Genomic DNA, 13289 nt, shown 5'->3' with positions numbered 1-13289 from the left:
TATTAAGGATTATTCTAATTATAGAGAAATATGTACAGTTTAAAAGTTCCATCTTTCTTTTCATCAATTTTATAACAATACATCTAACATTTTCCCCAGTCCAGATATCACACTATCAATTGTTATTGGAAATAAAGTGGCAGAGTTCCACTGGAAGACAAAAAAAGTCAAAGAAACGTCCTATTTCACAACGATTACAAAAGTTAGAATACATGGCCTATCAAACACTAGGCTTTAAAACAACAACAATAATTCTATAAAATGCATTTGCGGCATCTGGCATACCCTCATTTACTTCTGTCACATTTAGAGAAAAGGGAAGCAATGGTCATTCCATACCATCATCACACTTGCTGGAGTAAGCTTTTCCAGTAAGTAAAATATTTAATCTCATAATGATATTTTTGTGAATTTGCCATCAAAGTAATATTAGTAAACAACTAAATAAATGGGGTTGTTGTGGGGTTTTTTTGTTTCATTTGCATGAATAGTGTCAATGCAAGCAGGTTGCAATTATCTCATAATGAAAGTACTTTTCTTTTTCCCCCCATCGGTCACAGCCAATAAAAAGAATGTTGCAACGTATTTAAAATTCCAAGCTGTTTCTCCTTGATGATGATTATAACTTAAGATAGAAAACTTAAAAGCCTTCCAGTAGAAATGTCAATGTTTTTCCTGTAATCTAAGAATTTCTTTAATATACCATTATTAATATTTCATAAATTTGGTTCTTGTATGGAAGTAAACCAATGATAACTTATCCAAATAATCTTTTCTGTGTTAAATGAAAAAGGATTGAGAGATATTTTCTGTTTGTTTCTTTGTTTGATGGTTATTAAGGAAGGAATTTAATAACTTAATTTTCCAAATACAATCATGTTGTTGTTAGATACCATCAAGTAGGAATTGTCCAATAGCTGACCCTCCAGTGGGTCATGAGAGACAGTAAATCACACAGGAGTCTATCTTTCTCCAGCTGAGCACTTAGTGGATTCGAACCACTTTGGGTAGGCAGCACAATTCCTGGAATCACTAATAATCCCAATTGTGTTTGCTCATATTTCAGAGTAGAGGGAGCTCTGGTAACGTACTGCATTAGGTGTGGGGCTCTAACTAAAAGGTTGACAATTCAAACCTACTAGTTTTTCCACAGGAAAAAGATGTGCAACCTCCTTTCCTAAAGATTTACAGCCTCAGAAATCCAAGATGGTAGTGGGTCTGGTTTAGTGTTTTATATATAGTTGCTTGTGTGTGTGTGTGTGTGTGTGTGTATTGCTCTCTCACTTCTAATTTATTTTCGCATTTGTAAGGTTGAGCAAAACATATTGTAAGGAGAAGTGTTCTCATTCTGTCATCCAATAGTGATACATATAACACTGTCAGAAGCAAAGAGAAGTTATGGCCCTAATTACCTTATATCAGTTATGCATTTGGATATATAAAATGCATCATTTTATATTCCATAAATTAAGCAAACCACTGTCTACCAAAATTCCTTTTTATTTTAATCATAAGACTAACTTCAGTTTTCTAGCTTAGTCTTATTCCATTTGACTTCAAACAAATGTAACTGAAAATAAAATCCTAGTTGTATGCATTATCACCATAATTCATTACTAGTAAAAGCAAAAGGAGTTCAGGTAACTGGATGCTTCAAATAAAAAAAAGAAATGCAACCACTTAAAATAATAGCATAAGAAAAATTAAATATATTCATGTGAAAAAAAATCTTTATTCTGAAATTTCTTCTCAAGGAAAGAGTTTCAACTTTAAACTAAAACTGAATTTTGAGAGTCTTAAGTGCACTGACCATTTTTGAAAAGCACTGTGAAAATTAATTTCTCAGTGCAGAGAAATTATATTTTAAAAAGTACGAAATAAATATTTTCAACTTCAAAATTACAAACTCATATTTAAAGTCCTCAATTCTAGGATGTAATGGGTTGATAATTTGTTTTAAAAATCTACATTTTAATAATGTGAGGAAAGAAAGAGCTGCAAAAGTTTCGATAGTATTTGGCCTTAGGTATGAAATGTGATTGATTACTAATATTTGTAACAATTTCCTAAGACTATCTCATTACTAAAGTTGCTTATCAAACAGGTGTTAACAGAAAGCAAAATCAAATTTGACCCAGAAGACTCTGATATTAAGGTTTGAATTGGGATCAGTTCATTCCTTTCCCATGGGGTAAATCGTATAAATGTAATTCTATGGTTTCATAAAAGCAGGTCAAGTTTCTATCCTTGGGGTTCTTTTGGCAATTTGAAGCATGGCTACAAGTTCAAATTTGCATGTGTTGTCAGTGGTGTGAATGAGAAACTATAATCAGTGAGCAGTAGGTATATTTTTATCTTTGATCATCATGTACACATATCAGACTTACTAGAAAGTCCTTCAGAGGAAAAGAGGAAGTCGTAGAGTGCACAAGTCACAAAATATTATGAAACGATTTTTACCTATACATATATCCTTTTCCTTTTAGAATATGTGTAGACCAAAATAATAAAAAAGTCACACTATGTTCCTTACATATTTTAAGTTATTTAGATAATTCAATGCAAAGATAAACTTCTTACCAAATTATACTTTATGCTTATTAGGTGAAGATTTTTAAAATATCATAAGACCAAAATGAGGCAAAAAAAAATAAGCAGTCACTGTTTTATAAGCTTCTTTCTATCTTTTAGTAAATGACGATGACGTAATGACTTGACAAATGCCACAGAATGATTGAGAAAGTAATTGATTTCAATTTAACCGCACATCTACCAGGTGTTTTCAAAGACAATTACAGTCCACTGGAAGAGGTGCATACACACATATCCTTATGTAGACCTGGAGATTAACCCACTGACCCTATTCTGCACTCATCTCATTGATGGCAAGGCTTTTAGAAGAGTAGTCATTTTTTAAGGTTATGAAATTGTTTTTCCATCATTTTTCTCTACTGGTTTTAAGTGATATGCTTGCAGTAAAGTGCAAGAAGCAAAGAAACTACTAATAGAAATGGGACAGTGACGTCAAGCACATCAGGTTCGAGCATCTAATAGTTTTAACATTTCTTATACTGAAAAAACTTAAAAATGCATAATGTGTATAAGTTGTATATAAAATTAAAAGCCTATCAGAGGTATCATGAAAAGAAAAGATAGGAAAATGACACTAAAGTTTTCAGTTGCTTCCCTACTCAACCTATACCATTATATATTTTAAAATATTTAAGGCAGATTCCTTCTTTTAGCCTAAAATTGATGTCAACATTTTTTGCTGTCATCCAGTAATGCCAAGGTAATTTTCCAGGAGTTATTCTAGTTTGTAATGTAATGCAGGGAAAATATTAAGACCCATTGATTGGTCAGCTTTGAAATGTTGTGCTCTTAAGTCCTACAAGCCTGACTTTGCATGTGAGTTTGTGGGTACAGTTTTTTACGGAAATAATACAAATAAATTAAAGTCTCAATATGGAGATTTTAAAGGGTCAAAGTTAAGATAGGTTAAAAAATATATCCATCAAAGATAGCTATCAAATAGAAAAAAGGAGAAAAAAAAAACCCAACAAAAAAGTGGCACCTGTTGCATAAGCACCTATTCTCGAATGAGAGGCGCGAGCAGGACTAAGTCAGTTACTAATGTTCTAAGTTAACCTTACAAGGCACAAAGGCACAAAAAGAGTTGTGCAGTTCTTGAATCATCTAATTCAGTCAATAAATACCACTTCCAAGAACTAAAATTAAAAATCAGTGAAACAGGAATACATCATGACTATAGTAGTATTCGAAGATTTTAGCCAAACTAGGATGGTATCTTGAGATTTGTTTTATTTCCACTGATTTACCTTATTTACATACAAACAAAATGCTCTTTTAAATGTCCCACTGGAAATGAAACATAGGAGTGAAGAATACCATTGCTACTATTAAAACAATACAAGATACAATTCGTTTAAGATTTCAAGAAAATACTTCATCTGCCTGATGACTGAATTTTACACAAGGTTTGAGTAAGATATTTATTTTTTTTTACATCCTCTGCCCTTAAGAAAAAGAGTCCTAGTGACACACCGGTTAAAATGTTTGCTTGCCCACAAAAAAGACTGGTAGCTCAAACCAACTTCACTACTCCATGGAAGCAAGATGAAGTGGAAGTCTGTTTCTACCAGGATTTACAGCCCTGGAAAGCCTATGCAGTGGCTGTTGTACTTTTTTCTGCTGGGTTATTATGAATTAAAATCCACTTGATAGCAACGAGTTTGAGTTTTAGGAGAAATAATGCAGCACCAGCTGCTGCTGCTGCTGCTGTTGCTGCTGTTAGGTGTTCCCATGTCAACTATGACTCATAGCGACCCTCTAACAAGCGATCTGCACCTTGCCCTGCCCTGCACCCTCCTCACAATCTCTGTTATGTTCAAGTCTACTGTGGTAATCAGTGTCAGTTCATCTCATTGAAAGTCCTCCTTTTCCTTTACCCATGAGATCTCCCTTAAGTTCAATTAGTAGCTATCTACTGCAACTCTTGATTCTGTCAAGTCGGAATAGACTCATGGCTGATCCTCCCCCCAGGCCTCCAAGGCTGTTACTCTCATAAAGGACATTGCCCGTTTTTGTTCTGTCAGAGCCGCTGGTGGATTCGAACCACCAAAGAAGCGAGGCCTTCAGGTTAGCAGGACAACTCCCCTGATAAAGTCGTTTTCCTTCAACCAGTACATCTTCTCTCCTAAAATATACTTTGTCCTTGAGGAATAATAATTTTTCCTGTTGTGACTGCAATGATACTCTATTTAAAAACATTTTGCAAAACAAAGGTGAAAAGGTTACTTTATGGCCTTTTAATACTTTGTTATCACTCCATTTATTTCTAATAAAGAAAAGGAAAATTCTTGAAATATTCAATGTAAGCAAAAGTAACTAATTGGACATGGTGTGTATTTTAGTATCTGCTCTGTACAACTCATGTTTGCAAAGAATATGAAATTGTTAGCAAAATTATGCTATATTCACAATTCAGTGCTTAAATTTTTTACATCTTTTCATCGTTAAGTTATAATTATTTTCTTCAAATCATAATAACTAGTTCCAACTCTGTACAAATTCAATATAATAAAAAATAAGCATCAGTCTGATCTTTTAAAATTATTTTAGACACTTAAGGGTGTGTGTTCTTCTTAGAAAACCATTACTCTCCAAAATTTTCTTTAAAGCAACCAATTATGCAGTATGCAACTATCTGTAGTTAGACCCTTCCATGTATTTATAACCAAATAGCTATATCCATATCTATATAGTTACATCTTTCTCACTATATATGATGGCTTATAGCCAGTTTTCCAGTTTGTCTCTGGCAACTTTTCCGAATTCACATGTATCTATATATTCACATATATCTATAGAAGATTCCCACCTTGACCTTCTGGATCACCCACCACAAGCCAATCTGGATCATAAAGCTACAGGGTCACACCTGTGGTGAATTCAGTCATTGACTAGTATATGACTTAGAAAAAAAAATTACATAGATAAATTCAAATTCTCTTATAAATGCTTCCGATTCTTCCCCAAAATTTAAAATATACCTGATTCAAGGACCGCAGGTTGTGTCAAGTCTTACTCTATCAAGTCCTTGTCTGTACATGATTTGACACTTATGTTTTAAAATTACTCATCTGCCCAACTAGTTTTAATATAATTAAGTTGAAAAACAAAGCTTAATAGTTTACTGTCCAATTTCCCAACTTATATTTGGCTGAAAACTCCGCTCATCGTCATGTCAAACATAGCCAGGAAATATCTGTAACAATCAACAGAAGGCACATTTTCCAAAAAATCCTAAGAAACTTCTTAGAGCAAATAGCATTGCTGCATAAAAAAAAAAGTAATTGCCAGTCAATTAGATAACAGTTAATTGTTAGAATAAAACAGAAACATATCTTACACTGTATTTGAAAGAAATAATCTGGTAAACTATTCTAATGAAGTCATTCATGTTTATGCTGGATGATGGAAAAGCAAATTTTACTAAGAGAAAATTATTTGAAAAGACAGCTACTGTGGCAAAAGAAAATACTTTTGACAAGAAATATTTTTAGCAAGTTGATAAAAAGTAATGTGAGAGCAACACAGAGTCACCCAGCGCCTCTGTTGTGTCTCAGATATATGTATCTGTGCAGATTTGAACTTTTAATATTCTATTGATCTGAGCTTGATAACATAGATTATTTAACTCGAGATTATCTTCATTAAGAAAATTAATGAGAAAATAAAATACAAGGAACAGAAGTTTCTTTATGCAGTCTAGAAGCCAGAAAGTATAAATAGAAATTTATTTTCTACAAAAATAGTTAAAGTGCAGTAAGATTACACACACATACACATCACTACAGCTGACCAATCACAAGCACCTTAGTTAAGAGAGAATGGCACATGCTAAGGACAGTCTATTTTTAGAACTATTTCTACATTTTTTTTTTTAAAAAAAGCAAGCCAAATATTATTTTAATTATATTTTAATTATCCAGTTTAGATCAAAATTTATATTTCCTGTCATCTTAAGGGTCTGTAACTTGACATTATCTTTGTTAATGAATAATCTAAACAACGAACTCTTGAGAGATAAAATTCACATAAAGTTTAACTTTTTTAAAGAGCCAAGTGACAAAAACCTTAAAATCTAAATGTTTGATGACCTCAGAAGACTCACCTGTCCCTACTTGGAAGGCAATACTGCAAGCTGATTTCTCCAGATAAGGACTCAAAAGAAGAGAGTTTGGTGAGAGTTGCCTTTTGTATTATATTTTTAAATACTTATCTCCTATGTTGCTAATGCAACTCAATTCAGTTTAAATTATTATTTTACTTGACTGACAAAGAGAATTGTCTAAAATGATTTAGTAAAGTAACTTGGAAAGATAAAACACTACTAATTGAAAGTCAAAGCACAAATTGTACCTAAAAATAACTACTACTTGCTTGCACATCAAGCTAATTTACACAAATGCTATTTACATCCTGAAACAAAACATTGAATGAGAAACAATAAAGCATATTATGCTTTCTTGTGCTGGTGAATCAAACATAGTAAATCGCCAAACAGAAGAGTGATTTATGTTCAAATTCAGCCAAGACTTTAATCAATATTGGGTGTCACATCTCAAGGGACTTGGGGGAGGTATTGAGGGGAAAAGAATGTTACTAAAACTTGTCAGTAAGTTACATGCAATTCCGAAGAAATTCAATACATTAAACAAACAAATAGGAAAAAAGCTAATTTTGGACTAAAAGTAAAAGAAATTTCTGTACTTTAATAGAACTGTGCATAAGAGAATTCTAGTAAAAACTAAATTCCTGTCTTGCAGTTTCTTAGATCTATTTCAAACCACAAAATTATCATGTATGTGTACTAAATTTTGTGCTTCGGAGAATTAATTAATCATCTGTGGAGATTAGAAATAAACCATATTTTAACTATTTGCCTTTATATAAAAGTTATTATTTATGCTTATTTACAAGTTAATGTTGTATACCAACTCCAAGAAAAACAACAGGCTAGCAAGATGTATAAATACTCAGGAATATGTTTTCTGAAATACAATTTCATAAAATAAGGTATGGTTGCAAGATATTATACATAAATATATTGTATTTTTTCATATATTAGTGATTAGCTTACAATTTGCAAACTATTAAAATGTGTGGCAACAAGAAACTAAGCCTAAATTTGTATATTTAAGATTTAGTCTGTTAATTCTTTATTAAAGTTATAACAGGAAACAGTAGGCTTTATAAAGAACAAATAATAATATAAAACTTAAAATGATATCAAAACTTCAGAAGTTTGACCTCTCTTAAGTTAAAGAAATTGGTGAATTTCTCTATGGGAAGTATCATAAGGAAGTGTTGGAAGTGAATCTGTATTCATTTAAAACTTTCTATATCTATGCCATAAAAGAAAAGCATGAATAAATATAAGTGTTAAATAAATACAGACTAGTTTAGCATACCACTTTGTTAAAGATAATAGAAAAATTCCTAATAAAGAATTAGAAACAAAAGTTGAAAATATTTTGTACATCTTACCCTAAAATTTCATTTGTATGCTTTTAAAGTAACAAGAGGCATGAGAATTCTTTCAATTTGCTATTTATGAATGATATCATTTAAGACAAAAGAGTATCTTCTGTGAATTCATATATGCACATAAAGGAACAAATATCTTTGAGAACAGAACTCTATTTAAGTTAACAAAACCACAAAATCTAGAACTACATAAGACCCAAATCACAGTCTGGTTTGAAAGACTCATTTGAAAAGAAAGGAAAATAATGTCTTGGAAGTAGTCAAAGAAACAAGCATTTTAGATAACATAGGACAGAGAACTCTTTATTATCTGAGTTCATGGAATACTCAATCCTAACTGAAATCTATAAACAAGCAACTGATTCATACAAACAGAAACTTGACTGTGTACATAATTACTTTTCTTATTTTTGTTATTGTTTAATGGTCACCAGTTAGTTAACTGACCTCTATTGCAAAAGCCAAGTTCGTGCTGCAACTAATGTTTAGTTTAAGAATAATAATTAGAGGAAATTGATCAAGCTTAGACTTTGTCATTCGCTAACTTTCAAATATATTTATTCCTTCCAGGTTTTGAGACCTGTACTTTCAGCTTCACTATCCAGCAGGTTGCTCTTTTTCATCTCTTTGTGTTAATGACAGATGGCTTCAGCATTTATCTTAGTTTTCACAGTTAGCACAATGATGCCATAACCCTAATCAAATGAATTTCTCTCTAATATCTGCTACTAACTTACTGGACCACTTTAACAAATGAACATTTCCTTCATTGAGCATAGTTTTGTTTTCTCTGATTCCATGATACCTAGAAGAATTGCTGATAAATGCAATCTTGAAATATAACTAACTAGGGGTGTCTGGGGGCTGAAATCTACATGTCCTAAGATATACCATTTCATGCACACTATACATTATTTCATGAGGTTTCCTCTTTTGTACACTTTCTCTTATCTACTGCATAAATTATTCCCTTAGAAAGAGTCTCTTAAGCAGTCAGAGGAGAAAGAGTGAAGGAAATCAATATATCTTGATGAATGAAAAAAGATCTCAATAGCAAAGGTATAACCTAGATTTGAATGACAAAAGTCAATGGAGTGTTGTACATCCAAGATGTAGAACATTTTAGCTGAAAGCTTTCAAAGTTAGGAAATAAGGAAATAATTGTAATTAGTATTATGCATGATGGTGCATTAGAAGAAGAGTTCCATTATAAGTTTTCTATTTCTTAGTGTCACAGAAAAACTATCCATCTTCTTAAGTTAATAACTACAGTATCTACATCTACTATGTCTGAGAAGGTTGTATAGGCATAAAGATCAACATGCAAATAATATATTAATAAACTTACCATATTTTTACTTTAAAATAATCTGATACAGGCTTTAAAAACATCACTGTTTTGTGAAATATTAACACCAGATGACTGAAGCATAAATAGTGTAGTGATATTTTTGAAGGGCAAACAGTTGTAATGGATTTAATCCATTTGCATCTGTAAATTTGAACTTGAAGGCTATTGTTAATCTCCGATAAATCCCTTACTTTTCTTTTTAATTTAGTTAGTAAGTTTAAAAAAAATCCTACAACCTTACGAGGAAGATAGCAATTCTAAAGACTTGGTTAAAAATTTCAGAAAGAAAAAAAGGTGAATACACAGACTAGAAGAGATGCAAAGCTACCTGTGTTGCTTTGATTCTAACGTTGCAGCCACTGAAGGAAGTTTTCTCCAGCAATTCTTTCTTTCATCTAGGAAATGGTCATGGATTACCTAGTGCTCTGTGTGTGTGTGCTGTAAGAAACACACAAAGGCGATTCAAGAGCAGAGTGGACCACCAGCTACTAGAAAGATCCACGCTTGACCACTTTAGTGCTTAGGTGGACAAGGTTTAACACCCATTTCTAAACTGGCTTTTAAATGTCAACTAGCATCTTTTACACAACTCCGTAACAATTTTCTGCTCTGATTCAATTGGTTTTAATAATAGATTTTTAGCTTGCGATGTCGCAGGCTCCCAATGATCTGAGCAAATAGCGTTTGGTAGTCAAAATTCCACTCCATCTTTACTGCCACCTGTCCTTACACTGAGGTTCCCACGTGGAGACACACACACACACACACACACACACACACACACACACACACACAATCTCATTCACACAGGATAACAGAAATGAAGGTTCAAAACCCAATCACACACCCAAGCCACATTTCCCAGGAATAGCAAATAAATATAGGGAAAGTTTATGTATGGGTTAGGAATTATAGCTTAGGGGTATTTTCTGGGTTGGAACTGACATCTTTTTCACTTTACAGCCTTCTGGGGGCACTAGTCAAGAGTCTTACTTCAAGAAAGAAGAGTTTGGTTACTTACTTCTAGCTTTTCCCAGTAAAGGAAAGAGGTTTTCTTCCTACCTCTGATTCCTTAACCTTACTCAGCACACCCACCCTAAAAAGAAACGTAAACGTCTGTAGCTTATTCTTGTCTTTAAATGTATGTGAAGAGGACGCAAGGCTCCGCACCTAGTTCGTGCACAGTTCCCTTGTGCCCATTCAGGACTCCCCCTTACTAGCTTTATGAACTCTTCCCTCTGCGCGTCTCTGCAGCCCAGGGGGAAGAGACCCACCTCTGAAAAGGGGTGAAAAGAGTATTTCTCCCCCAAAAACGGGCAAGTTGCCCCACTCCCGCCCCCTCTCGGTAGATCCTCCCCTAATACACGTTCATTGGCATAAAACTACTGAGCCAGGGTCCCGTGGTGGCCGGGTGTGCGCCCTGGGCGGCCTGGAGAGCCCCTGCTGCTGGCATTCAGTCCCAAGGAGCGAAGCAGTGCAGAGCTTGCACCTGTTCCTTGGGAAAGTGACTAGTCTTAGAAAGGAAAGAAAGAAAGAAAAGTTTGGAAACAGCACACAAGCGAGCGAGCTCGGGTCTTCCTTCCGCATCTAGGCTCCCTTGAGTCTGGGAAATTCACTCATCGCCCCAACAAGAGCAGCCCCGCTGCTGCCCTCTCTTGCGCCCCGGGGCAGACGTCCTTGTGCATTTCTTTTGCACACGCACACGCTCACACTTGGACACACGCACACATGCGCGCACACAGACCCCTCCCCTCCCGGGCTTCCCCTCGGGACTGCAGGCGGGATGAACTCGCTGTGGTTCCCCCGGGATGGCTCTGAGTTCCGAGGCCTCGGGCGCCCTTCCCCTCACGACCTCGAAGTGCCCTCCCCGGCTGCTGGCCCGCTCGCCAGGCTTCCTCCTCGGGCTCCTCCCCTGAGCTCGTGGCCCGGGCTCCTCGAACCCCGCCAGGCCAGGTCACGACCTCTTCCCGCCCGCAGGACTCCGCCATCCAGCCCAGCGGGGGCCCGAGCCTTGTGGCGCAAGCCAGGTCCAGGGGAGCGCAGGCCCCCCGGCAGCTGCGCTTAGAAGGGTCCTGGGCAAAGGGCTGGCTCTCCGGGCAAGCGCGGTCCTTCCCCTTCCTGCTCCCTCTGCCCCGAGGCTTGGGGTCCCCGCATCCCCACTGCAGCCCAGCCCTGGCGCCTAGGCCAGCCAGGAGCTGACCGGGCCGAAGAGCGAGCTCTGGGCCGGGTGAGGTGGCAACTTGTCAGGGGTTTGGGCGCGGCAGAGGAGCCCGGAGAAAGGGGAGGAGAGGCCGCGCTCTCCAGGGCGCGCGGCTCGCGGGCGCGCGGAGCAAGCGGCGCGGGCCGGGGAGCGAGAGCAGCGCGAGCCGGCGGGCGGGCAGGGGCCCCGGCGCTTTACCTGGCGTTGGTGCAGTCATTGTAGAGGGTCTCGAAGTCCTTCCTGGAGATGAGCTTGCAGCGGTTCACTCCGGGCTGGATGGCGCCCAGTCCCCTCAGGATGCGAACCTGTTCCACATTGCACACCACCGGCGTGATCTCCAGCCGCTTCAGCTTGGTGTAGACCGTGTGCAAGCCCCCCACCAAGTGCTTCAGGAACAGGTCGAAAGCCTGGGGCAGGCAGATCAGCTCGCAGCCCTCCACCGTGAAGGAAGCCACTTTCGCCCCCCTCAGATCCACCATTTTGCACTCATTATTCTGGGGGGTGTTTTCCACTGGGGACGGGGTCGAGTACACGGGTTTCCCGGGGAGGGGGCCGCAGCTGCTGCTGCTGCTACTGCTGCTGCTGCTGCTGCTGCTACTGCTGCTACTGCTGCTGCTGCTGCTGCTGGTGCTGCTGCTGCTGCTGCTGCCGGTGCTCGCGTTGATGGGGGTGCTGGAGACGCCGCCGCCAGCGCTCGCGGCCGCCAGGCTGGGGTTGCAGTTGCTGCCGCCGCCGCCGCCGCCACCGCCGCCGCCTCCGTTGCCGCTGCTGCCGCCGCCTCCGCTGCCGCCGCCGCTGCCGCCGGTGGAGGTGACTGTGGCCGCGGCCGCTGCTGCCGCCGCCGCCGCCGCCGCGATGGGCTCCGGGCGGAACAGAGTGGGCCCTGAGGACGCCGGGGGCCCGATGGCCGGAGCCGGAGACGAGGTCACCGAGGAGGTGGAGGTGGAGGTGCCCGAGGAGGAAGCAGACGTGGAGATCGGGGGTTGAGGGGGGACCAGCTGGGTCGGAGGGATCAAAGCCGCCGGCACTGCCATGGTCACATATAAAGGGAAACAGAAGGAGAAGCGAGGGGAAAAGTTGCCACACACCCCGGGGAGGGGAAGGGCAGAAAGGGGGAGAAGGAGCTAGGGGGTCAACAACAACAACAACAACTCCTGGGGAAGGCCGGCCGGAGGAAGGGGAGAGAGCCGGGGGACGGAGGAGGTCAGGGTAAGAAAGCGGGGAGGCGGAGGGGCGAGCGCGCCAGGCGCTCTGGAGAGAAACGCACAAAGTGTCCCGCAAGTCGAAATGCGAGTCCTCTCCGGGGGCTAGGATCGGGGGCTGGCTGCAGGGGGGCGGGGGCGGGGAGGGTCGGCGGTGGTTGTGTGGGTCCCGCTCTAGCACAAAGTTAAGGATGAAGGTGAAAAGGAGGAGGTTTGAAGGACTTGGGTTCTCCCTGGCAAGTACATTGATCAAAGATTGAGAGGGGAATGACAGAGAGAAAATGAGCTGAAAAGTGCAGGCTGCCGGCTGGACGAGTTGTTGTTGTCACACGGTGCAGAGGGGAGGAGCTCCGGAAACTTGAAATACCCTTTGAAGCCGCAAAAACCTCACTCACTAGTATTAACCCAAATTATCCAACCAGGAACTCGGAGCAGAGTCTCTCCGCGAGCGCGAGACAGAGGA

The 13289-nt window shown here is 39.2% G+C and overlaps 1 protein-coding gene across 1 annotated transcript in view; it reads right to left on the bottom strand.

Moving 5' to 3' along the window:
* The window catches only part of DACH1 (dachshund family transcription factor 1), a 581146-nt gene extending 568488 nt beyond the window's left edge, over positions 1-12658 (bottom strand). The window contains exon 1 of the mRNA XM_006882713.1: positions 11823-12658. Within this exon, the coding sequence (XP_006882775.1) occupies positions 11823-12658 (836 nt within the window). The remainder of the gene's footprint in view (positions 1-11822) is intronic.
* Positions 12659-13289: the final 631 nt, after the last annotated feature.

This window comes from Elephantulus edwardii, unplaced genomic scaffold (assembly GCF_000299155.1).
Source record: "Elephantulus edwardii isolate Elephantulus edwardi_28Jun2011 unplaced genomic scaffold, EleEdw1.0 scaffold00023, whole genome shotgun sequence".
Classification (NCBI taxonomy): domain Eukaryota; kingdom Metazoa; phylum Chordata; class Mammalia; order Macroscelidea; family Macroscelididae; genus Elephantulus; species Elephantulus edwardii.
The sequence above is the reverse complement of the archived record's forward strand: the minus strand, read 5'-3'. Positions and strand labels throughout refer to the sequence as shown.